The sequence below is a fragment of the Aspergillus fijiensis genome (assembly GCF_003184825.1).
Source record: "Aspergillus fijiensis CBS 313.89 unplaced genomic scaffold BO72scaffold_112, whole genome shotgun sequence".
In the NCBI taxonomy this organism is placed as follows: Eukaryota; Fungi; Ascomycota; class Eurotiomycetes; order Eurotiales; family Aspergillaceae; genus Aspergillus; species Aspergillus fijiensis.
This window is the reverse complement of record NW_024469088.1, coordinates 16,443-42,099: the sequence shown is the minus strand read 5'-3', so window position 1 is coordinate 42,099 and position 25,657 is coordinate 16,443. Positions and strand designations below refer to the sequence as shown.

At 48.4% G+C, this 25,657-nt stretch overlaps 7 protein-coding genes across 7 annotated transcripts; 5 read left to right on the top strand and 2 right to left on the bottom strand.

Annotated features, from left to right (window-relative positions):
* Nucleotides 1–324: 324 nt before the first annotated feature.
* Nucleotides 325–2,198, top strand: BO72DRAFT_473491 (amino acid transporter; the record flags this gene model as incomplete). The annotated part of the gene is made up of 5 exons (XM_040947209.1): nt 325–612; nt 679–725; nt 807–860; nt 919–1,963; nt 2,025–2,198. 5 exons carry the CDS (start codon nt 325–327, stop codon nt 2,196–2,198), a joined length of 1,608 nt encoding a protein of 535 aa, XP_040795167.1.
* Nucleotides 2,199–5,080: 2,882 nt separating this feature from the next.
* Nucleotides 5,081–7,958, top strand: BO72DRAFT_453954 (beta-N-acetylhexosaminidase). Its single transcript, XM_040946109.1, has 2 exons — nt 5,081–5,377; nt 5,423–7,958. Exons 1-2 carry the CDS (start codon nt 5,320–5,322, stop codon nt 7,558–7,560), a joined length of 2,196 nt encoding a protein of 731 aa, XP_040795166.1. The 5' UTR covers nt 5,081–5,319; the 3' UTR covers nt 7,561–7,958.
* Nucleotides 7,959–11,588: 3,630 nt separating this feature from the next.
* On the top strand, nt 11,589–13,130 carry BO72DRAFT_453953 (ZIP zinc/iron transport family). The gene has a single exon (XM_040946108.1). It carries the CDS (start codon nt 11,878–11,880, stop codon nt 12,928–12,930), a length of 1,053 nt encoding a protein of 350 aa, XP_040795165.1. The 5' UTR covers nt 11,589–11,877; the 3' UTR covers nt 12,931–13,130.
* Nucleotides 13,131–13,685: 555 nt separating this feature from the next.
* Nucleotides 13,686–14,935, bottom strand: BO72DRAFT_442656 (RTA1 domain-containing protein; the record flags this gene model as incomplete). The annotated part of the gene is made up of 3 exons (XM_040943520.1): nt 14,547–14,935; nt 14,229–14,477; nt 13,686–14,137 (listed from the first exon to the last, which is right to left on the bottom strand). The coding sequence occupies exons 1-3, from the start codon at nt 14,713–14,715 to the stop codon at nt 13,686–13,688; spliced, it is 870 nt and encodes a 289-aa protein (XP_040795164.1). The 5' UTR covers nt 14,716–14,935.
* Nucleotides 14,936–15,157: 222 nt separating this feature from the next.
* BO72DRAFT_453951 (Zn(II)2Cys6 transcription factor) lies at nt 15,158–16,546 on the top strand. The gene has a single exon (XM_040946107.1). The coding sequence runs from the start codon at nt 15,181–15,183 to the stop codon at nt 16,330–16,332; it is 1,152 nt and encodes a 383-aa protein (XP_040795163.1). The 5' UTR covers nt 15,158–15,180; the 3' UTR covers nt 16,333–16,546.
* A 6,578-nt stretch (nt 16,547–23,124) lies between these two features.
* On the bottom strand, nt 23,125–23,449 carry BO72DRAFT_502183 (uncharacterized protein; the record flags this gene model as incomplete). The annotated part of the gene is made up of 3 exons (XM_040949035.1): nt 23,125–23,212; nt 23,268–23,373; nt 23,440–23,449. 3 exons carry the CDS (start codon nt 23,447–23,449, stop codon nt 23,125–23,127), a joined length of 204 nt encoding a protein of 67 aa, XP_040795162.1.
* Nucleotides 23,450–23,654: 205 nt separating this feature from the next.
* BO72DRAFT_532958 (uncharacterized protein) lies at nt 23,655–24,120 on the top strand (the record flags this gene model as incomplete). The annotated part of the gene is made up of 2 exons (XM_040950469.1): nt 23,655–23,756; nt 23,881–24,120. 2 exons carry the CDS (start codon nt 23,655–23,657, stop codon nt 24,118–24,120), a joined length of 342 nt encoding a protein of 113 aa, XP_040795161.1.
* Nucleotides 24,121–25,657: the final 1,537 nt, after the last annotated feature.

Sequence of the window (25,657 nt, the reverse complement as noted above, 5' to 3'; positions counted from 1 at the left end):
GAATGACCGGGCAGGCTGGAGGAGCAGGGGCTTTATCAGACTCCACTAATGGCTTGTCTGCTTGACTAGGTAGTTCAACTTCTTGTTAATCTATTGAGCTCTAATCGGCCAACGCCGGCATCTTGTGAGACCTTTCCTAAAGTATCTTAGGTTGAATTGCAGTCTCGAAGAATGATGAAAACTTTCTTAAGTAGCCATGCCCCTCAGAATTTTAGATGCAAATTATAATCACGCCGAAAGACTTTTTCTCTATCCCTGGTCATTTCATCAGCATCTGTCTTCTTGGATGAATCCCGGTGCTCTGCACGATCTTGTCAGCTAACTATGGAGGGCATCAGACCCAGTGACCAGGCAGTAGACCCTGGCTCAGCCTTACAACCGGACAAGGCTCAGACGATGGACCATGCGGATGCTCAGCTTGCGGCGGAATTTGGGTACAAACCCGTCTTGAAGAGAGAGTTCGGATTATTTTCTACCTTCTCCTTCGCCGTCAGCATCTCGGGATTGTTCGCGACTGTGATGACAACGATGATCTATCCTTTGGAAGCCGGAGGTAGTAGTGCTGTCGTTTGGTGTTGGTTGATTTCTGGATTCGGTTGCATGTGCCTTGCAGTGAGTAGAGCGCCGTCGATTGAACACGACGTTGGTGGTGTCGCATCGCTGATAGGGTTATGCTAGTGCTCCGTTGCCGAATTAGCCTCAGCATACCCGACTTCGGGGGGTTTGTGAGTCCGACATCCACCTCCTTCGTCCCCAGAAACCTCTACAATAGGACTAGGAACGCCAGTTCTAACGTCGAATTCTAGGTATTTTACAATCTCTAGATTGGTTCCGCAGGGATGGGTCGCTTCAATAAGTTGGTATGTGTCGTCCGCTTGCTCCTCGGGCTATGCCGGGTACTAAGACATTTTGTTCTAGGCTTACCGGATGGCTGAACCTCTTGGGACAGATTTGTGGTGTAGCATCTTCAGAATATGGTGGAGCACAGATGCTGCTCGCAGCTGTCTCAATGGCTAGAGATTTTGACTATGAAATCACTACCGGTACCACTGTCGGGGTCATGGCCGCGCTGACCATCACCACTGGCCTCATCAATTCCCTTTCGACATACTGGATGGAGAAGATAACTAAATTCTATGTGATCTTTCACATCCTGGTTCTTGTCTCTTGCTCTATCGCTTTGTTGGCTATGACCGAAAAGAAGCACGACGCTTCCTACGTCTTCGGTCACATCGAGTCGAGCACTGGATGGCAACCCATTGGCTTCAGCTTTCTATTTGGTTTCCTTTCCTCGAGTTGGTGTCTCACAGACTACGATGCTGCGTCGCATCTATCAGAGGAGATTCGGAATCCAGAGGTTATGGTTCCATGGGCTATCTCTTCGGCGATGCTATTTACGTACCTTGCCGGCTTTGTATTCAACATCGTTCTTTGCTTCTGCATGGGCGATGTGAGTGGAATTCTGAGCTCTCCAACACAGCAGCCCGTTGCGCAGATCTTTTATAACAGTCTTGGAAAGACAGGTGGAATCATTTTTACCGTTTCAGCGTTGCTAATCATCAAGTTCGTGACATGGACCGCCATGCAAGCTCTCGGTCGGACTGTCTTCGCCTGCGCGCGCGATAGGATGTTGCCCTTCTCCTCTGTCTGGACCCAGGTCAATTCCAAGACAGGAACTCCATTGAATGCTGTGTGGATATCTACCTTTTTTTGCATCGCGATCAATCTCATTGCGCTGGGCTCCTACACGGCGATATCTGCCGTGTTTACCCTGTGCTCCATTGCTCTCGACTGGAGTTACTGCATTCCGATTCTTTGCAAACTCTTTTTTGGCAAGTTTAAGCGCGGACCCTGGCACATGGGCAAACTCAGCCCTTTTGTCAATGCCTGGGCTTGTCTGTGGACTCTCTTCGTTTCGATCATCTTTGTCCTTCCCACTGCAAGGCCGGTGACATCCGAGAATGTAAGTGATGCTTGCTCTCTTTTTAGGTAGTATCGAAATGGCTGACAGTTTTCATTTCAAGATGAACTACGCCTGCGTCTTCCTGGTCTTCGTCTTGCTGTTTGCCCTGGTTTACTGGTACATCAGTGGCAAAAAGTTCTACCACGGCCCCATCACCGAAGGGGCAGTTGTACACGACTACTTGGCCGAAAGCAACACCAGCCAGAAGCCCGACAAGACTGGAACTCGAGTCTGAAGGGTGGTCTCTAATCATTCTTCGCAGTCGACGATACCCGAAGTAGGATCACGTCACGTGCGAAGTTCAACAACCCTAACGCGACAATTGCCCGACAAGTTTACATACAACTATCCGACGCACAACCGGTCCCACTAAGCAGCAAACCCATATTTACCATTTCACCATGAGCCCAACAGCGACATGTTAGTGCCTAACGATGACATTCAGTACGTCTCACTCTGCGATCCGACAAGACCTCACGAGCCCCTACAGCAACCCAGTTCCCAACGCACCACTCCACTGACCGAAAGGAAGCCCAAAGCGACTTTACCTGAAGCCTCACCGTATCGATACCCGGCTCCGGCGACTTTTGGACATGGGCTGATGATATGAGCCCTCGCAGCATATATCGCCAGTTTAGTTGGTCCGGTTGTAATATAGCTTTCTTCTTGGGAAAGAGCCTTGCCACTTGGTCATTTTTGTACAGAGTTTCCTTGGTTCGTATGACCATGTTTCGGTCAAATCTTGTATCCACCAAAAGCTTTTGCCTACTTCTACGTCTATTTTTTTAATATTGTTGCTATTTCATATCGTCTTTTCCCCACCGCCAAAGCATTGAATCTTTACCTAGCCACCTCCCACAAGTAAGCAAGCGAAAGCCCCAGGAAGCCCTGACGGCCCAGAAGCGAGGCATACCCCAGGTTGCAGCTACAGCCCCTCCTGCTCTCTCTCATGACGAATCGACCGCACAAAGCGATAAACTAGTGGAATAAAGATGTAGTGAATGGGAATTGTAGCACTGGAACTGGAACAGGTCCCGGCCACACTGTTCGCTCACTGACTGCCATAATCCAGCTGGATTCACTAGCTCGCTAATTGTATGAATGTTCATAGTATGAATAACCAAGGTAGGTCAGTGCCCTATTTACCTAGTTAATGTAAGCTTTTCTTCTTGTCACCTTCGCCATTTCTTGTGAATGTCATACTACTAAGCGAGTTGGATTCACATAGCTGGTAGCTGAGACATCAAGGATTCACAACATAGATGGTAAAAATAAATAGATAACCTCCCTATCACGCCGATTCTTCTCTTCTCCTTCTCTCTCCTCCTCGTCTCCTCCATCTTTCTAATCCTATCCTTCAACCAATTTGATCTTGTCCAATCTAATTGAGGAGGTAAGATCAGATGATATTCTATCTACTCTCTTAGATTATCCCATCGTGTCCCGATTGGCCAAACTCAATCAAATGAAATAAGAAAGTAATCGACTCCATCAAGGCGGGTTACTCAACTTCTATCGCATTGAGAAGTTTCCACTTTTCTCGGTATATCATATCGTCCGGTATAATTTGCCAATACCAGAGACTATAGCCCAGCAAATGAAGCCCTATGCATCTCAAAATGGCCAAGGCTATCGAAGTAAGTATCATGATCGCTATGTTGATTCAGTACTAACTAAACTAGACTCACAAATGCTATGCGTACGATAGAGTCGGTCATTCAAGGACCGATTACTCTCAGAACATAGACGGTGAAAGAATAAAACCATAGGGTCAGTTGGTAAGTATATCCTATTATCCTTCTCATTTCTGCATTATACTGATGTGCTCTTAGATTGTTGAACTATGGTTGACCTTTGGTCCGAAGAAATTTTGATAATGGAACGGATTCGAAATAGAATCTGATCTACTGCCCCCGCCGGATGGGGCCTAAGCCTTCGATAGATGGGCTGTTGATTGGATTTGGATCTAAGATTCTATTATTTATTTCTCATCCAGTCGCCCAGCCCCCAGCCCCCAGCCCCCGATGCCCCTCCCCGCCGCCGGTTCGCAGAGAACGAAGACCTCTTCAGCATGGTGCGTGGGTTAAGCCAGCAAATGTCGTCATTAAGTACACATATGATCAATATGGATGACAGACTGAAGGCGCTCGAGGCGGCCCAGCAAGGGCACTTGAATCACGCAAATCCCATTGAGATCGAGGAGAACTTTGTTCAGATCGACATGTAAGCCATTCTCTACCCATCAGCCATGAACTTAGTACTAACATTAGTAGTAATAGTGTTGACGATGACGAATAAATTCTTTCCGCTATGTTGCTGTCCCCCTTCGGGGGTGACCTACTTCGTTTTTTTTTTTTCGATAATGAAGAGTTATTTGCCCTTATTCAAGTAGTTAGAACCTCTCGGCAAGGCTGAGAAATCCGGCCACGTGATGCAACGCGGTTATCAGGCTGCTTCAACATGATGATATTTCAGATAGTAACAACCACCAAAAGAATTAAAAATACATTCCAGCATCTTACCTCTAAGGCTTCAAATCGTTGACAGTTATAAGCCCGATGTCTCTTAGACTCTGACACAAGTCTATGCACGTATTTTTTTCTTAATAAACAATCAAACTTGATGCTTTTCATATTTTCTTGATAAACCACGTCACCGTCACCACCACCGCCGAGATGTTTGATATTGCAAGCCGGCGCTTCTCCACCACAAGAACCACACAGTCGTCAAGTCATCAAAATCTATCGTTTCCGTCACCAAATCAGACCCAAGAGAGGCCAAGTCCACGCAAGAGGATGTGTAAGGGCCCTTGGCGAGCTTCTCAGTGACGTATATAGATGGCCGCAGTGACTTACTATACCGGCTAGCGACCCGGGCAAAGCATCGTAGAGAGGACTGCGTTCGGGAATACCGCTTAAATCAATCAATCAGTCAGTCATCAATCTGAAACCTCTGACTAGAGATAATAGTGATGGTTAGTGTCGAGAGGGCGGAACGGTCGAACATGTGGCGGTTACGTGGGAATGAGGGGAAGGTACAGAAGGTCACACCCGCTAATACTAGTCGATAGAATCAACCCGCGCTTTAATTTCTAGTCGGTTTCAACTCCTCAACCGGGTGCGGGGCAGCGATAAACATCCCTGATAATCGACTTGTTACACCAATGACAGACCTCGGGCTGTTATTAAAAGAGATACACTTCAATCTAACCGTTGCAACCTTGCAGATAATGGCCAGACTCTGGCAGGTGCCTGGCAGGTGACATCGCCGGGACGCAACAAGCCGGTTCCCCTGGTATGTATTTAAGCATCGGTGGCGCAAGCCTATCGCTCCCTCGAATTTCGCAAGCAACCACCATGCTTTTCACTGGGGTTTGCAGCAGCAGTTGCTTGATTTTGGCTCCCAGTTCCACAGGTGAGTGCTTCCTCTTCAAAAGCTGGTCAAGTGCTCACGAAGCAGGACTCGGCCGGTTACTGACAGTGCCCACTATTCCTGGATTTATCGAGCGCAACGGCACATTTCGCATCCGTCATGTTGAGAGTATCGTGGTGGACTCACGCTACTCGAACCACGTGGACAATAATGGCCAGACATTGATTCCTCCGACGCTCCAGGAGTTCGCGTCTACTTTCCAAGAAGATCTTCGGTCGTCGTTGGGTCTGGATGTGCCGCTCACTTTCAACAGCAGCAGAGGGCACAACACGATCTTTCTGACTCTCGCAAACCATACAGGCTTTCAGGATGTTGCTGGGCGGTGGACCTCGGAGGGATATGCGTTGGAGGTTGACAGCCATGGAATCACTATTGCGGGAGCGAGTCCTCTCGGGGTCTGGTGGGGATCGCGCTCAGTAATCCAAGCAGCTGTTCTGGGTGGCCATGGCCATGCTCTCCCGCATGGCTCTGCGGTCGACGCGCCTGGTTGGGCCAGCCGAGGAGTTATGGTGAGTGATCTTTCCACGACAAGACCTTGCAAGTGTTTAAAGCTGATCCTCCAGCTTGACGTCGGTCGCCATTACTACCCACCTCACTTCCTGGCAGAGATTTGCTCGTACCTGTCCTTCTTCAAGCAGAACGTGTTCCACTTACATCTTAGCGACAACCTCTACAATAACGTTGATCTATATTCAACGCAGGCTAGCATGGATCTGTATGCATCCTTTCGCCCGTGGTCCGATGATCCAGCTCTCGCAGGTCTCAACAAGCGCGCCAATGAGTCATATACGCAAGCCCAGTTTGATCAGATTCAGCAGCAGTGTGCTCGTCGGGGTGTCACCATCATACCTGAGATTGAGGCTCCGGGCCACGCTCTAGCAATCGTTCAATGGCGACCGGAGCTGGGTCTCAAGGATCTCAGCATGCTTAACATCAGTCATCCAGACACAATACCTACCATGAAAACCATTTGGAAAACACTCCTTCCCTGGTTTCACAGCAAAACCGTTCACCTCGGAGCGGACGAATACAACTCTTCCTTGGTAGATGATTACACCGGCTTTGTGAATCAACTGAACGATTATATACAGGCGGAGTCTGGGAAAGCTGTTCGGATCTGGGGGACCTTCACACCTTCGCAAGGCGCGAATGTTAGCAAGGATGTTTCGATCCAGCACTGGGAATTCTTTGAGGACAATCCTTATCTTGACTACATTCAGAATGGATACAATGTTCTCAACTCCGACGACGCATTCTACATTGTCGGGAAGTGGTCTGGGAGTTATCCTCAGTACCTGAACAAGACCAGAGTATTCCATGGAAACCCCGCTGGAGGCGCATACGCACCTAACATTTTCGATACAAAGAACGCCACGAACAACCCACCCCGTGATAGCCCGGGTGTGCTAGGGCACATCGCCGCCCTCTGGAACGACTATGGTCCCAATGCTACCACTGTCTCGGAAGCATATTATTCATGGCGAGATGTCCTTCCTGCCCTGGGCGACAAACAGTGGGGTGGCGATCTTCTCGAAGCTGAATATAACAGCATATTTGACAAACTCCACGCAGCTGTTCCTGGGCAGAATCTCGATCGTCGAGTTTCGAGCAAAGGAAAGCGGATTCTCGAGTACCGATTCACTCAGAACGACAGTACCAGCGTCAAGGACTTCTCAGGGAACAACTACCACGGCGCTGTCCACGACTGCCAGATCCGCCACTCTGCCATCACCTTCTCCGATAATTGTTACCTGCAAACGCCGCTCACCAGTAAAGGCAGAGACTACACGCTTTCCTTCTCCGTCAAGCCCACTTCTCAAGTGCCGGGGACGCTTTTCTCTGGCTTTGACTCCACGCTTCTCAACGGCAACGGGTCGATCAGCAACCTCACCCTGGTCAGCGGTGGTAACGCGTACTCGCTGAACTATAGTCTCCCGGTCGATGTCTGGACGGATGTGAGTCTGGTCGGCAAGGGGAATCGAACGTTCCTTCGGGTCTCGGAGGCGAATGGTCAGCAGGCTAGTATGGAGTTTCTGACGAGGTTGGGTGTGGATGGGGATAGTCTGGTGTGGGCGCCTATTGCGATCGAGGCGCCTTTGGCTCGGGTCGGGGAGGGATTCACCGGGTTGATGAGGAATATCTCTCTATGGGGGGCTTCGAGGTAATCATCATCTTCGTATATCGGAAGGGTCAAGTTTTGTGAGACTTTTAGTTGAAAGTTTTGGGGGATAGATGAAGTTGAACAGGTCGAGAGACATGTGGTTGGATGGATGACCGTTGAAAGAGACGTCCGCTCCAATTAACTGATGGGTGGAAGAGGGATCATGTGTGCTTCCCAGGGTCCTCAGAAGGGTCTCGGAAAGATCGATGCCAAGTTCACACAGTTTGAGGACGGATACAATCCTTTGGGCATGTTCATCGTGGCTGGAAGCCCCAAGTATGTAGTTTCTTTCCGACCATTTATGCCACTTTTCAACACAAAGAAGCAAGAAGCAGCCTGGTGTGAAGTCGTTGAATAGCATCAAGCACAGGGCGGGCTCTTTCCAAATCACCTGCGGCTTGCATTTTGCGCATTGTACTGTAGTATTATACAGACTCAGTCTATACAATGCAGTATCGATTCTATCTTTGCTCTCTTGCAAGCACACCTCTTGACTCATTGAGTTTGAAATGAAACCTTTGTAAAGGATTGATCAACTTGAGGAGTTCGTACAGACCCTGACCCATGAGGTAGGTGCCCACGTGACTCTACGCTCTCTCTTTCACCGTCCTTGACTCAGCACGTAGTAGTAGTAATTAATGCAGAGAGATTCTGCGACCGGCAGCACGAGGGAACAGGGTTGCCTGTCAAGTGGTGCTTCGAAAATGCTCTCGTGCTGGGTATACGTGGGATTAGAACCATGTGCTAGGCTGTGATTATGTGTGTTCCAAGCTGTAACGATTTCAGTACATCATCCATCAAGTCTGGATGGCTACGTGGGAGGCGGTAGGTCCATCTCTTTCCAGAATTCCTTATTGCCTTTCTTGTCGTTTGGGATGGTTACGTGGCTTTGAGGGTCTTTTTAAGGCTTTCCTTTCGGTTGGTTGAAGGAGGATCAATGGGGCTTAAGCGTGGAATGAAGTCTATCAAGCAGTAGAACAATATTGATCATCTCTTATCAAGAGATCAGATTATTTAAATACCAGTTGGAACGAATAGGGCTGGTGGGATGGGCGTGTGGTTACTTTTTGCGGTGTATATTGCGTGTGTGGAGACTGGTCACAAAGGTGCGGTAACCTAAGGGGCCAATTGACTTTCGCTGCTTCGCTGCCTTGCTTTTTGTCTTGGGATCGGGCGATGAAGGGCTTATGGGTGAGAGAACTGTGATTTCTCGGGCCTTAGTTTACTGAGTATATGGTGATAAGGTTGATGAAGTCAAAAGGGGTTTCGGTGGGCGCCGTCAGAGAAGCGTGGGAACTGGTTATGGGAGGTGTCGGGCGATGGTATCACTATTCAGTCTCTGGAGTACGTAAAGTTGTAAACAAAGAAGAAAGAATAATTGATTTCAGGGCACATGGTCAAGTAGAATGGCTATATCCTCCTCGCTGGGGATGACCGATAGGGGTGGGGGCAGAAGGAGGGAGGAAAGACATTCGGAGTGTGCTATGCTCAACTTGTGACGATAGCCTATGGACCAGAGACTTCCAGTCGGCTCACTTGAATGAGTCAGTTGAGGTTTGGTTATGGTGCTTCCTGCAAGCGACTGGGTATATCATGAGGTCTAGCATCGGAGACATACCTGCTGGTAGTCCTCACGAGACACATGATCTGGGATATGGAATCTCTGCAACTAGACCCAAATAGTGAGTTTTTGTGTCTATCACTTTGGGACGTGAAAACTCTGATTTCTGGCGCGTAAGCTAAGCCACTGCAGGTGGTTGGAGAGCAGGGAAATGTGAGGGTGAAAATTCGGAGGGTTTGGTGAGGACCTCGAGGACCTTGAGGCCGGAGAGCCACCAAGGTGCTCATGCTCTCAAGGTGCTCACCCACAACCCACCATTTTTATAAGAATCATGGGCCTCGAGCACATTCAGTAACCTTTTGGAAAGGTTCTCTCTGCGTTATTTTTTTTCTTGTCTCTATCGGTCTTATGGGGTGAGAGGGATGGAAATGAAGGGAGTAGATGATAATGCTCATCCGCATCCCCTCTCCTCCCTTCCGCTCCCGCCCGCACTGGATACGAATCCACCCCGTGCGATGGCAAGGTGACTGACCTCTTAGCGTGGCTTTAGGCCTTCAGACTTGTTGGACTGGGTGGAGAAGGAAGAGGTCAGCCCATGAGGGTCGGGTGGTCGGTCAAAGTCAAGCCTGGCGATGTTATTCGACTTGCTGCATGGAAAAGCTACTCGCGAGACGCAGCTGTCATCACACAGCCTATGCTGGTTCGCTGCGTTATTTTCTACCCCCACGCCGCCAAACCAATGCGATGAGTGGTATCATGATCCTTGACCGGCAACTGACCGCGAAAGCCGCCGGAATTCGGGCAGAGGGGACCTCAGAAAAGGTATAAATAGGGCTTGTGTGTTGCTGTACTCTTGTGGTTCCTTTCCATCATCAAGCGTATCAGACTCTCTATCAAAGAATCCAAACCACTTTCAAATTTATCTTTTTCAAGCGCTTTTAAGCCTTCCTCCCCTCGAACAACATGTCTCCCTGCTCCTGCAACTGCTGCTCCGGCAACTGCTCTAGCTGCTCCTGCAGCTCTTGCAGCGTTGGTCTCCCCTTTCCGTTTTCTTTCGGGTTGAATGCCTAACGAGAGCTTTTAGCATTAAAATCGATTATGTCGCTCTACTCCGGCAAGCATTGCATTTAATGCACTAGTCACCCGAACCGATATGTCAAGTTCACCGGTTCCGAGAAGCACGCACATTGAATCGTCGACTGGTGGAAAGGCGATGTATGGACAACCACGCGGAAGGAGAGATTGTCGATGTATGATCGTGACGGAAATGTCGTATGATAGCTTTTGAAATGAAAATTGCTATATTTTAAACTGCGAAATCGGAAATCGATCCAGATCCACCGTAAATTGTTTGTAGATGTTGAGCTAGCCGTGGTCTGCTAGAGTATGTAACGCTTAAGAGTCATACATTCCGAATGCATGCAACGGGACCCTGCAGACCACGTTGTGTCGGGCCACATGCCATTGACATGCCATGTCAGTTCTGTATGCAACGAACTATGAGTATACGTTCTCTTGGCATTGATGGACGAGAGTATAGGCACCCACCAGTGAATAAGACCCTCCCTTGGCATCACCTCGCTAACTTTCGGCAATAACATGAGTAAGGTATCCACAGTGGTCGATTGATCAGGATCATGGCAAACAAGCTAGCGCCGTATCCGATGCAGGCTACTGAACTGGTGTCGGCCCTGGCCAAAGTCTATGCTCGACTGGACACAATAGGCCCCTGGCCCGAGACCAAGTGGGTAGCCGTCGGAGAGTTTAGATTGACAGTACGACACTGAGCGCATGGCTCTCGGGAGGACTTTGCACTTCCCACCTGCCAAGGCAGTCTTGTTCCTTGCTTGTTTATTCGACTCGGTGACTCTTAGTTAATGTGCCGATGCAATTCCGAGAGCCGTATCCCTGGTTGAGAGAAAGGACCATGATCACTTGCCCTCTGCAAGTGGAGATGAAAAAATTGCACCCCTCCAAGGTAGTAATAACGAGACGAACTATGCAATAGTAATATTTTCTGTCAGGGTCCCAGTGAAGCGCCAATTGAGGACCTGTTTGGAAAGCATCGAGTCAGCCGGAGCTCCACGAGCGTATGACGCAGTAAGAGCATTGGGTGCGATTAGAGAGGACCAGGTGGGCACCGATGGGATGGGGCCTCTCGTATCAATCGGTGGGTGTAGTCCGGTAGGCGAGATTATTATCCCACGCTCCTTGTTGGCCTGTGCCTGTTTTCTCACAAGGTACTACTACACGCAAGAGTAGTGGGTGGGGCCGTTGAGTTAGTTGGATGGCAAGAAGAAAAGTGGCGGCGGAGATTGTCCGGTGGTTGTTGTGGTGGTTGTGGTTGTTGTCAGCTCGCTGTGGTTTTTGTTCCTCAGGCCAACAATGCTGCCCTGCCGATTTTCTCCCTCAACCGCATCCTTCCTCGTTCATACCTCTTTTACAATTGAAGAGAAACATCGCTCATCTAACAAATCCTGGAGTATGATGAAAAGCCGAGAAAAAAAAACCAGTGCCAGTCATGAATTCCTTGTCATTTCTGTTAAAATCTGGATCGCGTGAGACCACAATGCAATCCATTCTTTTAGTGTGGGCAACCATTCCACAAGGTCCCCATGGAGTGCCCACCATCCTCAGCGATATCTCCATATAAAGAGAGGCTCGGACTCGGCTCAGAAAGACACTCAGAGCAGAAAATCTCTTCCTAAACAAGCTTCCTTTGTCTAGATTTTCGCATAGACCTCCGAGGCATATTCAAAAATGTCGTTCAACCCAAACGATGTCGATCTCGATACTGCCGACCCAGTCGATGTGATCTGTTACTTGAATGCCGCTGAGAACGAGTACAACGGACACCTGGGGGCGCGTATCTCCGCCATCTTCGTCATCTTCATCGTCTCGACCGCAGTTACCTTCTTTCCCGTGATTGCCAAGCGCGTTCCTCGCCTGCACATCCCCCTATATGTCTACCTCTTCGCTCGGTACTTCGGTGCAGGAGTCATCATCGCAACGGCCTTTATCCACCTGCTCGACCCTGCTTATGGCGAGATCGGCCCGCAGACCTGCGTTGGCATGACCGGTCACTGGGCGGATTACTCATGGTGCCCCGCCATCGTCCTCAGTTCGCTCATGTGCATCTTCCTCCTCGACTTCGGCGCCGAGCGCTACGTCGAGGTCAAGTACGGCATCTGCAGAGAGGATCCCGAGCCCATCATGACCAGCGCCGCCGACAACAACTCTGTCACGAAGGATGCCGCCACCAGCCGGCGCAAGAACGAGACCGACGCCGAGTCGCTTACCTCCAGCGAGGCCTGGATCGAGAGATCCTTCAAGCAACAGATCGCCGCCTTCCTGATCCTTGAGTTCGGCGTCATCTTTCACTCGGTTATAATCGGTCTCAATCTGGGAGTTGTCGGAGATGAGTTCTCCACGCTGTACCCGGTCCTCGTCTTCCATCAGTCCTTCGAAGGTCTCGGTATCGGCGCCCGCATGTCTGCCATCCCCTTCCGCAAGGGCAGCTGGCTCCCCTGGGTGCTCTGTGCCCTGTATGGCTTGACTACGCCTATCTCTGTGGCGATCGGTCTCGGACTCAGGACCACGTACAACTCGGGTTCCTTCACGGCCAACGTGGTCTCCGGTGTGCTCGATGCCATTTCCGCCGGTATCCTGATCTACACCGGCCTGGTGGAATTGATGGCCCGGGACTTCCTGTTCGATCCTCACCGCACCCAAGACAACAAGCGCCTGACTTTCATGGTCCTCTGCATGTTGTTCGGTGCTGGTATCATGGCTTTGATCGGCAAATGGGCCTGAGTTGGTGGTCGATATAATACTTTGGTTCTTGATAATTAGGTAAAAGCGTGCTTGGGATTTTCGGTTTGGAAAAAAAGGCTAGTGCATGGGGAAAAAGGCCTCGGTTGTTTGGTTTCTGGGCTTACGGTTTTACAATTTGTCCGTGTTTGAAGCATATATCCATACGCTCTCCTCTTTCGTTTTCATGTGGTCATATCTTGGGCTCGATTAGACTGTCATCTATTTTCGTGTTTGCAAATAAGTTCTTCGTTAGTGTAACTATCCTCCCCTAATACTCTACACCATTCTACAATGTTGATACCACTTTCCCTCACAAGTACTTCATCCTATTCCTTGAATACACACCTCCACCCATCTGATTCTTGCTAGTAGTCATTGAAGTGAGCATCTGGCACACTGCACCATCTATGAACAGTGTCTTTGTTGAAGATCACAACCCTTCCAGTGTAGAAACTCGAGCCCAAAAATGAAGCTTTTTGACCACTCTCAAACGCACGAATTCTCCAGAAGATGGTTTACCAAGTATCCCTGCCCATTTCACTCACTCTTGACTGTGTCAAGACACTTGTGCCCAATTCTTGGCCTTTTAACAGACCGCTCAGAGTTGCGGAAACCCCCTACCCCGTCGGCCTAGATACACATGTATAAAGAGATCACCACCTTGGAATCGATATGACACCGTGTTCCGGTAAAAGGCCTTAAGCAACCAATCTTCCGGATACATGGTATAGTAGAGGTAAAACACTCGAGACCGCTCACGCAATCTGCATCGCATCCCCATTCAGTCGCTCGAACCGCAGACCCTTACTGATCAACCCACTCGACTTAAGCCACGCATTCAGCTCGCTCGGATGGACAAAATGGAAGATCAGCATCACGGCAAACATCAGCAGCGCGTCGAACACGTAGAGGTACACTTCATGGCTGAGCAGATAGCCCCCGAAGCCCTCGATATATTCCACCAACCGGTAGATCGATCGCACCAGGATCAGAACGCTGGCTGCATAGAGCGTCCAGACCAGCTTCTTCCAATTGACTCCCGAGCTCAGCGAGTATGTGGTCGGGTGCTTCGTCATCTGCAGGTGAAAGAAGCCGGTCGTGACGATGAAGAACCCGAAGAACACGATCTGCACCACGAGGCCCACGACGATGATGTTCGACCCCGTCTTGAAGCTGGATTGCATTTTTCCAGCCATCATACCAGCGCCTGTACGCAAAGCGAGCAGGGGTCTGTCGTCAGCAAGGGCAAATTCATCCGAGGAAGGCCAAATGTGACCCGAGGCTAAGTGTGCTCTTACCCCCGGACTGAAGCAAGAACGATAGCACGTCGCCCAGCACAAAGATCTTGGTCATCCATTTGGGTCGGATCAGACTGTACCGCTCTGCGTGAAGGACCACAACCAGTCGACCGAGTTCCATGTAAATCGATGCAGCGAACAGCGCCGGCGCGACCAGCGGCATGAGAGAGTTGACTAGGAACGGACCCATCGTCCAATTGGGCGATTGCTCCGCTGAGACGGCGCGCGCGCAGTACCCGATGAATTCAACTGCGAACGCGGTCAGTTGTCGTTTTCGTACGTAGAGGGCGCTTTTGTGAGAGAGAAGCGGCGACATACAGTATCCGCCCACGAGGAAGGGGATGAAGAACCATGTTCTGGTGCGAAATAATTGATACGTGTGCCAGATCGAGGTGAGAAGGAAGCAGATGATGAAAATGACTGCTGCAGCCAGAGAGGGGTTGTAGTAGTAGTAACGAAATGCTGAGCGAGCTGCGAGCTCTACCATCTTGCTTGCTTTTTCCAAGGGTCGGTCCCTGCTTGTTGTCTGCACCGATGATCAGCACTTGAGATACTCACCGAGACATGGAGGCAATGAACGGCCTTTTTATTGCATTGGCTAGTCTCCATACTGGAGGCGCCAGCTCTCCACATCTCAAAGAAAAAGCTGTGAGCCAAGATGTTAACTCATTGAAAACGATGGAGGCGTTGCGAAAGGGGCATATTAGTGGATACACTGGCATTAGAGGTGGTACGTACGATTCCCTCTGAGGCACCAATATTGCCGAACCAGAATAGAACAATAAGCGAGATGGCTTAGCCAATCAATGACTGCTCTATTCTAAACTCGAGATCTATACCCGAAATGGTATAGTTTACGGCGACCTCCCTTTTGCCTCAGATCTCAGGCCATCATCGACTTTCGACTTCTCCGCATTCTTCTTCCTCGCATTCTTCCGGTTCCACATTGGAGATGCCACTGCGGCGCTCACACCCTAAATCGCATCACGGGTGTCTCGACTGTAAGAAGCGCCGAATCAAATGTGACGAGTTGCGTCCTATTTGCAGCCCCTGTCGCAAGAGAAACATCTATTGTTCCTTCTATGGCGATGGCACTCCTCAAGGTCTCTCTCAGCCTCCTTCGACTCACACTGTCCCCTCGATTGACAGCAGCACACAACTTCCTATGCTCGACTTCGAACTTCTCAACCACTGGCATGTAGCAATATGGAAGACTTTGGTCTCCGAAGAATCGACCAGGGAGGTGCTGCGGACATTTGTGCCGCAAGAGGCCTTGCGCCACCCCTTCTTGATGCACATCCTCTTGGCATTGTCGGCGCTGCACCTTACGCGCTACGGCCCCATCGAACGGCGCCAGGTGTATATCGAAGCGGCGATGACCCACAACAACACCGCCCTCTCGTTATATTCTCCCCTCCTCAGTCAGGTGACGCCCGATAATTGTCACGCTCTTTTCGCATTCGCCTGCTTGGTCATTATGTTCGCCTGCGCGGCTCACGGGCCCAACGCCCAGCCCAAAGCCCAGTCCGTGTCGGACGTCATCGAAGTCCTCAAGCTTATCCGCGGGGCGGCGTTCATGGTGAAGCAGGCTCGCCCATGGATTGCAAGCGGAGGCATGCGCGGTCTGTTGACGGTGGAGAGGATGCAGGAGAAAACATCCATCGAACATCATGCGACAGCTCTCCACCGACTTCTGCATGAAGTGCATGAAGAACAGCAGCGGCAGCAGCGGCATGACTTCGACTCGAACCATCAGCGACCAACAACGCCTGCTGTGGTGCATGCCACGGAGAGTCTCTTGGGCGTACTCCAGATGTGCGCCGACAAGGAGAATGCATCCGTTCTACTGCGTTGGGCTGCCGTGGTGCAGTCGGAGTTCCTAGATGCTCTGATGCAGGATGAGCCCATGGCCCTTGTTTTGCTCGGCTACTATGGTGCCGCCATTGGCCGCATCATCGATACTTGGTGGATGGATGGTTGGGGTCAGTATCTGGTCAATCTCGCTTCGGATCGTCTGGCGAGGGGTGACTGCTCCCTGTTCTTATGGGCCCGGAACGCAGTCAATCGCATTGCGGGCATTGAGCATTACGTCGACTCAGAGTAAGTACTACTCATAGTAACAATACTAATAGTGATAATAAAAAAGCCCCGGGTGTGTTCAGGGTTGATATACTCGCAATAGAACGTGAGGCTAACTGGGCGAGACACTGACAATATTGCTGTGGCGGGTGATGAACAGTCTGGTTTTCGAGGCCTCAAGGCCGCCAAAAATAATCTAAAATGAAAACAAGAAAACGGGGTCGAACCAGCTATTAAATTAGAAAGAACTCAAAAATTAGATTGCCACTTCTGAATGGAACAATATGTCATCGAAACGTAGAGAACGAATAGTACGATTTGCTAATCATGCTCTCTAATACGACTGATGTTAGTGCTATATAAATGGCTTATACTAATCTCCTATTTGGCCGGTTTTAAGAAAAGGTTTTCAAGGTTGAGGACAATCCGAAGAAGGTGAGGAAGAATAAACGCGGCAAAGTAGCTGAGCAATAGGCTCAGCCTCTTGGAAGCAAGGTTCTCATTGTTGAATACAATGTGGGAGCAAATTCGGAGAAAAGGCTTGCCCAGCTCATAGACGACATTATCAGTGGTCGAAAGAAACACATCGCAGCCACAAAACCTCAACCCTGGGCCCTTATAAACATACACAGGAGCAGTCTGCTAAAGCAACCCATCCGTTCTTTTTGAAGAAATCTTCTCAAAAGACTCCAACACTCAGACAGACTCTTATGAGGCAACCCCCGCGGCCTCCCAACAAAAGGACACCAAGCAAGTCAACTCGACGTTGACCTGCTAAAGCAACCCATTCGTTCTTCGTGAATATATCTTCTCAGAAGACGGATTACTCCAACTCTCAGACAGACTCTCATGAGGCAACCCCCGCGGCCTCCCAGCAAAAGGACACCAAGCAAGTCGACTCGACACCGAGATTCCCTCTCAAATCTAGCCCTTGAGCTTCGCCAATCGATGGATACATTATGTGCTCCTCGAGGAAATACCGAGATTAAGCCAAAGGACCAAGTATCTTATCAATAGGAATTGAATGTCATGTTGACAACTCGGTACCAAGAGTAATAATAATAACAAAGCTCCAGATACATCAATAGATCATGCAAAATCCCACCCCCAAGGAGTAAGCGTGCTCTGAGATTGTTAGTAAGTCAATATTCGTCGTGTAATACAGCGCGACTGTTCTCAGAGTCAAGAATGTGATCTGTGCTCTCGTAACTTAACGAGGTGGTTTGGTGTGCACAGTCGCCAGATGGAGAGTAAGAATTCGGTTGCGCGTTATCGGAAAGAGTTTGAGAATCTCCTCCTTCTCACTCTCTTCCAGGTACATCCAGGCTTGGGGAAGGCGAAGCAGTTTCTAGTTTATAGAGCGCAATCATTAGTCTCCCTATCCACCAATCAAACTACCAAATAACCTCCGAAAGGAACAACTTACTTATTGTGTATTGTGACACCTTTGTTGGAGCTCAATACATTCCAGAAAGACAAAAGATAAAATGATCTTAGAAAGTCGGATCGCCAATTGGCTTTCTGCTTAAAACAACCAAAATTCTCAAGCGATTACTTCGACTTAGATGATTCATCAACAGTGGTACTATCTCTGATGTTGAACGGCGCTGGCAAATAGAAATTGGTGGTCCAGACCCCAAATATACTTATAGCAAAAGAACAGACACAATGTCGGATAAAGCCCAAAACAATTATCTCTCTATACTGTTCAGATAGGTTCGAAAAGAACAGCTACAAGCTCCATCAGCAGGCAAGAACATAGCAGAGTTCAGGTAGACAACAAAATAGAACGCAAAAGAAGACGAGCAAGATCAAACAATACTTAAAACAAAATAAGGCAAAAGAAAAATGTACAGATGGGAGAGGACATGGACATAAGCAGTATCGCATAGAGAACATGGAGGTGAGTGTTCATGGGCTAGAATAAATCCTGCTTAGAACAAGAAAGAGGGCCAAGCAGTTCGTTCATCTCGAGTTCAACGCCGAGGTGACCGTGACTAGCTCTGTGAAAGCGGCCACCATAACTACCAGCATAGTATTGTTATAAATCAGATTGATGGATCAAATAGTTTTTCAATAGCGCAGTTTAACATAACAAGAACGTTGCATGCGTAGTGTTTTGTGAATGTGGCCACGGGCCCTCATTTTAGCGCTGACCCGTAGGCTAGATAGGCTGCGCCAGGCGATTGTACACTTGTGACGAGGTGAGAAAGCATAGGATTTATTATGGGGTGTTTCCTACCGAAATAAGAGGTAGGATAGCGTAGGGACTTTGAGTGTGGTTCAAGGAATGGCCGCCTGACAATAACGTTTCCTGTTTGGAGAGTAGGTAACGTGACGTACCTAGTACTGGCTTATGTTCATCGAATTTGTGCTCGCGAATATGGTGGCCGAGGCTACTGATGTGTATATTACAGAAGACCATTGCGACCACTCGGCAAATACAATTTTCTCATAAAGTATTCTCACTTATCTGATGAATCACATAGACTATCGGAGAGCATAAGGCTTGCTACTGAGCTCGAGATCAAGATGCCGCAGTTGATCATTTGCTGCGAAGAGTTGCACCGTTCGAAGTGGTACACAAATTCTTACTCATTTGATACCGAGACCGCGCACAAGCTAAGAGACATCACTTCTTCCAGCTCTTCGATTTCGAGGCGGCGTTGAATATAAAATACTAGCATTTCGCAATATAAAGACTCAGTTTATTTAACTACTATTTGTAAAAGTCTTTATCTGTTTGTTCTGCAAGACGCGTCAGTAAAGTCTATTCAGAAGCTTTTAATAAAAGAAGTTATATCTTATAACAGTGTTATTCTTAGTTTTCTTCTTTATAGAGGTCTTTTTTTTAATATTCTCTTCATCCCGATTACTACCGCGACCTTTGCTACCTTTACCATTCTTCTTTCTGTCTTCAGTAGTCTCGAACTTCTTAGCGATATTATCTAATAGTATGGTGCACCGACGCCCGATTTCAACAAATGTTAAGCGGTGTCCGGCTGAAAAAGAACCAGTTGAAGTAGAAGAGAAAAGACTCGCGAATCTTATTGCAGGTTTTTTTATAACGATGTTCGCTATCGATTCTATACTTGTCCAGTATGAGCAACAAGAATCGATCCTCTTGTGCATAGACTTTCTTATTGGTAGTCAATGTTGTGTAGTTGATCTTGACCTGTTGAAGGGGCACGCGGTACATCTTCATCTTATTGTCCAATATCTTGCGCTGATGGTTCTTCTTGCGAAGCTTTTCCTCGCCTTGATCGAATGTTTGACCGCGAAGAGAAGAGAAATGGAGTGAAAGGAGGAATGAATGGATAGACGAGCGATATATGTTGTTGTCACAGGTGGTCGTTTCAGAGGTTATGAAACATATGAAGAACTACGTTTGTACCTGAAGTGATGTCAGATTCGTTGTCATGGAGGAAGATCGCAATCGACCCACACCCACCATTGAGGAACACCCGGTAACAGAGACAGCATGTAACGATCACAGGTAGATGCGGTGGCAGGCTTTATAACGACGAGGTTGACAGAGCAGCAGAGCGAAAGAGTATCAGGCGAGCATGGAGAAACCAGGACACAGAGCTGGACGGAGTCACTTGGAATCTAAATAAACATCAGTATATCTGCTAGATCAAGCGGAATTTATCCGACTAGAGCTTACCGTTAAGCGAAGATTGACAATTGGCATTGGAAGTGCGCGAGAACATCAGATGGATCGGATATAACGAATGATGACGACAAAGCTGACAGGGCGAGACCGGGGCAAGATAAGGAGAACACAAGGAGAGAGTTGGAACGGGACTGGCAGGGTTGAATGTATACGGGACTGATGGGGCACCGACAAAGTGAACGAAATCAAGTAAAGGAATAAGAACACAGGTATAAGCACACACAGAGACTTCAACAACAGGGACACAATGTCTCTATCGAGAAGCGGCGAACCACTCAAGCTCGACCTAGACAACAGATCAAATCGAATGTTAACTAAGCTAATTAGCAATGCTTAAATCGCAGGGTCTAGAGACATACAATTGGCGAACTGTTAGTACAAGATTTCAAGCGACAGAATAGATAGTTTGAATGTAGTATTATCGACTTTGCGGGAGCTACACTCTATAGACATAGTAATTTCTTGGATTCGTAATGGCCTGGTATATGGTGGGCATTGTTCTGCATGCTCATTGAATCGCTTTTATGGTTGCTGCGCCCTTGGCTGCAAGCTTTATTGTAGTCTTTTTGCGAATGTATATCGAGGAATATAACATTGCTAGTTGTAGAGGATGATCGTGCAAAGTAGGAGGGTAGAGTATACTAAGGAGAGACCCCGATTAGAACACGTAAAGGACTAGGTATGGTACTAAAATTCGTGCTCGAAGACCACGAACCTTTGCACTTTTGTTTCATTATGAACCGGGGCATGCAGACACCTGCCAATGCCATCTGAGAGCGGTAGAGGTTGGAAGCTGTATTGTGAAGCAGTTTTGCTTGAGCTTTGTGCTTCTAGTGCAGATTGTGGCAATGATGTCTGACCTCAGAGTACAGACCAGGGGCAAGTTTATGGACTTTCGTCCAAGACAAGTTTCACGAGTATAAGAAATAGTACCTGGAGGCCTATTGGGCAACTCCTGGAACTGTAAATCTTATACTCAATCACTGGGTAAAGGATAAGAGCGTGGGTTCAACGGTACTTTGATGCACCTGACACGAGAATCGGAGGCGGAGAAGAGATTGGGGATATTGGGGATAATGGGAAAAGAGGACGATATGATAGAAGGATGATGGCATAGAGAGCTTAGGGGCGTAGAGAGCAGTTATAGGAAATGTCGACCAAAGTCTGCTCACCAAATAGAGATCAGAAACCTTTGGGTAAATGGTACTTCAACACACAACACGAGAAGCGGAAAATATGGAGGAGAGGGCGTCGGGAACATGAAAAGGTATGTTGGGGATAAAGGGCAATAGGACGTGATAAGCCTCGGTGCATGATAGGGTTAGATGAAGAAATTGCGGTGGTTGGTGACAAGTTGGGAGGAGAGAATATATCAAGGAGTTCAGAGTGTGAGAGGGAGGAGGGGTACAGAAGCAAATAACGGATATCGATATGTTTATCCTGTAGTTTCTCTCATGCATCAAATAGCGAAGGATGACTTTGTCTGTGGAGTGCACAAGAGGCATGGAGAAAAGATGGGAGTTCAACCGGGCGATCAGAGCGCATAAGTTTGTGGGGAGGCAACCTAGGATGTGTTGCGGTGAATTGCTTGCAACTAGCGAGTAGCGAGCGATTGCTCTGCATCTCTTCTTCTTCTTCTTTTTTTTTTTTTTCTGGTTCAGTTCTTTCCTTCTCTTTTCTTCATCCCCATTTTTGTCTTCAATTTTGTCTTTATACTCGTCCACACGCGCGGATGCAAAAACAATCTCTGTCTTTCGTTCGGTTGTATTCTTTCGCCTCTATTCTCTTCTTCGAGTGGAATCACCCTGTGCTGTTCTGGTGTTAGCCATGAAAAGGTAAGGGATTCTGCCTTCTACTTACCGAATCAAAGCACCGGGTTCGAATCGAAGCACCGGGTTGTTCGAATCAAAAACAATGATGATCAAGCTTCAAACGAGCACTGGCGATTGCTCGCAAGGTATAGATAGTTCCAAGGTTCTGGTAACCTATCCGCCGGTTGGATTCGATAGCACGCGGTGCTTGTTCAGGGTAGCAGCCATATCCGAATGACGCAGTACATGGCAAGCACCTGCAGACCGCTCCAGAATGCCTCCATCGGTCCCATCGGTCCCTGCATAGCACCTCTTCTTAAGAATCACAACAAGAAACTCTTCAAAGTATCAATGACTGCAGGAGAAAACTCATTGTTTGAGGGAAAAGAATCCAGGATGGGCTGACTGAAGGAAATCCCAGTCCTTGTGGTCTAACGGATATCATCCCAGTGCACAGTTCCTGTCCATTATTACGGAGCCCATTCTGTGCCGGGGTGGGGAGGAAGTAGTAGTGAGGCTTGAATAGTGGCCGCAGCTGGCGCGGGTGGATGTATTGGGATTCAGGGAGTTATGGTGCCTCGAGAAACAAAGCGCATTATTGTGTGGGATGCTCATATTCTTGATGGCAAAGTGGTGACTTTGGGGTTTCGAAGGAATATTCGGGCTGGATGAATGCTTAGACAGGAGGAAACGACGAAAGAGCACCCTAATTCTGTATGGAGAAGTGATTAGATATTTAAAGATCGTCACGGACGCCGGTATCTTCTCACGATTATTGAGTATCCCACTGTTAGATTCTCATCGTGGTTTTCTATCATTCAATATGACTGTGAGGGTCTTCTGACGAGGATGTATTGCCTCTAGCTCTGAGCTTTAGAACGAGTGCGGAAAGTTTGACCCCTGGCTGAGGCTATAATGTAGAGACTGAGAAACCCCAATAGCAAAGAGAGATGTTAGCTGAATATCAGTACCGTCCGACACTGGAAGCTTGTCATAGCGGATAACTGAGCAACGGCGATTTTTCACGGCCGACAGTGCCAAAGCAGTTGGGCAGCGATCCACGGGTCCTTGCGAACACCAGAAGACGCAGGTCAATCGGCCAACGCGAGGGAGCATATGGATCTTGTGGGAAAGAAGGTGTGGTATTCCCATATTGAAGTTCTGACAGTCATGACAAGGCCGGTCTGAGAGGAAGAAAGAGAGAGAGAAGAAAATAGTAGAAATTAGACTCAGGACTTGTCCTGATTGTATCTGTTATGCAAACAGATAAAGAGGAGATGAAAAGAGCCAAATTTGATCCAGCGGCCTCGTCAGAATCACAATCTTGAATTTACCGCCAGGACGAAGGTCCAGTAGGGCCCGAGGGGTTTCCGTAGCCGCCGCCGTCGCCATAGGAGGGAGAACCGCCGAAGAGGAGCCTATCAGAGAGGTCTGCATTCGGGGATGAGGCCTTAATCAACCAATATGACCTACAGCTTGATCTCATCAGTGCGACACTTGTGAAGGGCTCCAATCATGTTGTGTGGCTGCTCCACCGACACCATATTCTCCACAATAGTGTCATTGCAGCTATTGTAGCCTAGTTTTCATTAAGAATGTTAGCTGAATACTGACTGGATCGAATGCCAGATTCTCTCATACGCACCAATTGCCATTAAAACTCGTGAACGCATTACTGCTGACGAGATCCGGAATCCTCCGTCGATGTCAGATGTTATTTTCTTTGAGTGGTGAAACGAGCTGTCGGTTATATCTTGGGCATCAGCCGGACAAAGCCAAGGCATCATATTCCCGACAGGCGGCTATTTCTCGAAGCGAGAGTCGGAGCCGGAGGTCATTCATAGTTACGTCGTTCTCAACATGAACTACCTCGATTGTACAAGCACTGAGCCACACGCAGATATCGAGTCACGGATTCTCGTCGCTGATTCTCGTCGCTCGGCAGACACGGACTTGGAAATTGTGAGGCTTGTCCTCAACGAGACGATATGAGCTGCGTATTCTTCGGCGGGCCATAGAGTCCATAACACACTGTCCAAGCACCTTGGGTTGCTACTGACTGTGCTTGTCTGTAGTTTTCACACAGCTCGGATCTCAGCTCACAGCAGAAAAGCTGGCCGACCTCGCCGTCATCCCGGCCATCTTCGTTGTTCAAACAATCGTGTCGTACTCGTGTGTCTTCGTTGTCTCACAATGCTTGCGGCTCAAGAAACGAACGTCCAACTTTGTTGCGGCTATGGCGGTAAGTGCCAAAGATGACCTGGACGAAGCTTCATTTTCCGTTGAGCGCAGTGTTGACAATCCCGATTGCTGTAGGTCTTCGTAAACTCTAATTCACGATGATATTATTAGCTCAATGATCGTGGATCACGGGATAATGGACTCTTCTCCCGCATCAAACCCCCACAACAAGACTTGCGATCAAGTTCGGTTCAGTGTGGACTAAAGTGTATATTAGCATCACTCAGAGTGCCTCTCAAATCGATCAAGCTCCCACTTACTTTGATTTTTTTTTCTCGCCTGACCGTTGAACGTCCAGTATCTGACTCACCATCCAACCATGAGCCCGTCGAGTCATGAATTTCAAACAGCCAGCTCCACAAAATCTGACATTCAAACACAAAATGAAGCCGTGTTTCCCCAGAAACCTCTGGGTGCACTGCACAAGGAGCCAACTGCCACTTCATCTGTACCGCGGTATCAGTACAAACCGCAAATTAATTCTTCACCCCGGGCTCTTACGGTCATTCTGTCGGCCACGAAGAGACTCCAGCTCATGTCAGCCCACAGGGCACATTCTCACTGTGGGACTCGTATCTCAATTGGCCTTACGCAGGCTCTTCCAGCTTTTTTATGGCCTCAGCACTGTTGTCGATCCCTTTTTGCCTCATATAGGCAACTAACTGTTCCGTCATGGGTGGTCCCCTGCCGGTTGGGGGATAACCACTTCGCCAAGCATGCGCTTGATATGTCACTTCGTCCTCGACACAAATTTTCTGCCATTTGCACTTATGGCACAAAAGCCGATAAAGACCAGTTTTCACTTCAGGAATGGTCCAACCTCTCGACTTGATCCTTTGACAGTTGTCACAGGGGAATTCCAGTCCGGCAACCTGTCTTTGAAGCAAAGGTAGCCATTCAGGTCCATCTTTGCCCCTATTTTTGCACTTCTGGCAGAGCCATTGCCAGAATTTGAAGCTCCATGCCACGCTCTTGTCGTTCCCGCAATGCCAACAATCAGCCCGTGGAGTTGCTCCTCTTCTACTCTTTCTAATCTCTTCATCATTGGGGCCTTCTTTTTTCCAGCAATTATGACATAGCCAACCATCTTCACGCTTATGCCAATCACGCGTCTTGCCCCCACAAGACAGGCATTCCTTATCTGCATCGAGGACTCTATCTGGCCGTCTTGCAGCACGCCTCACACGCGCATAGCATTTTTCACACCACCACTCGCCGCCTGTTGAACCGGCTCGGCTGCATACAGGATTTGGACACATTTTCCGCAGCACCGCCTTTCTGAATGCCCCGACCGCATCAGCTTTTTAAACATGTTGGCTGGTATAATTGAAGTTATCAAGTACACAGTATAAATCAATAATTTGACCGGCAGAAAGGATTGCTAACTACCACAGTCAGCAAAAGATGAGCCCCCGGCCGGGCCGTATGGATCCAAGCACATATATAGATGTACAGAGATTTGATGTCCGTGCTCCCTTTCTGGATAGCCGTACGCCTCTAGCTCTTTGGAGTAAATAGTGTAGACACATCACTTTTCTAGTGCAAGTACTTATGTATTTGAAGGTGTATATAAGATCCAGTGCATCTTAAATAAAATTAGAAGCAATATCCCTACATTAGGG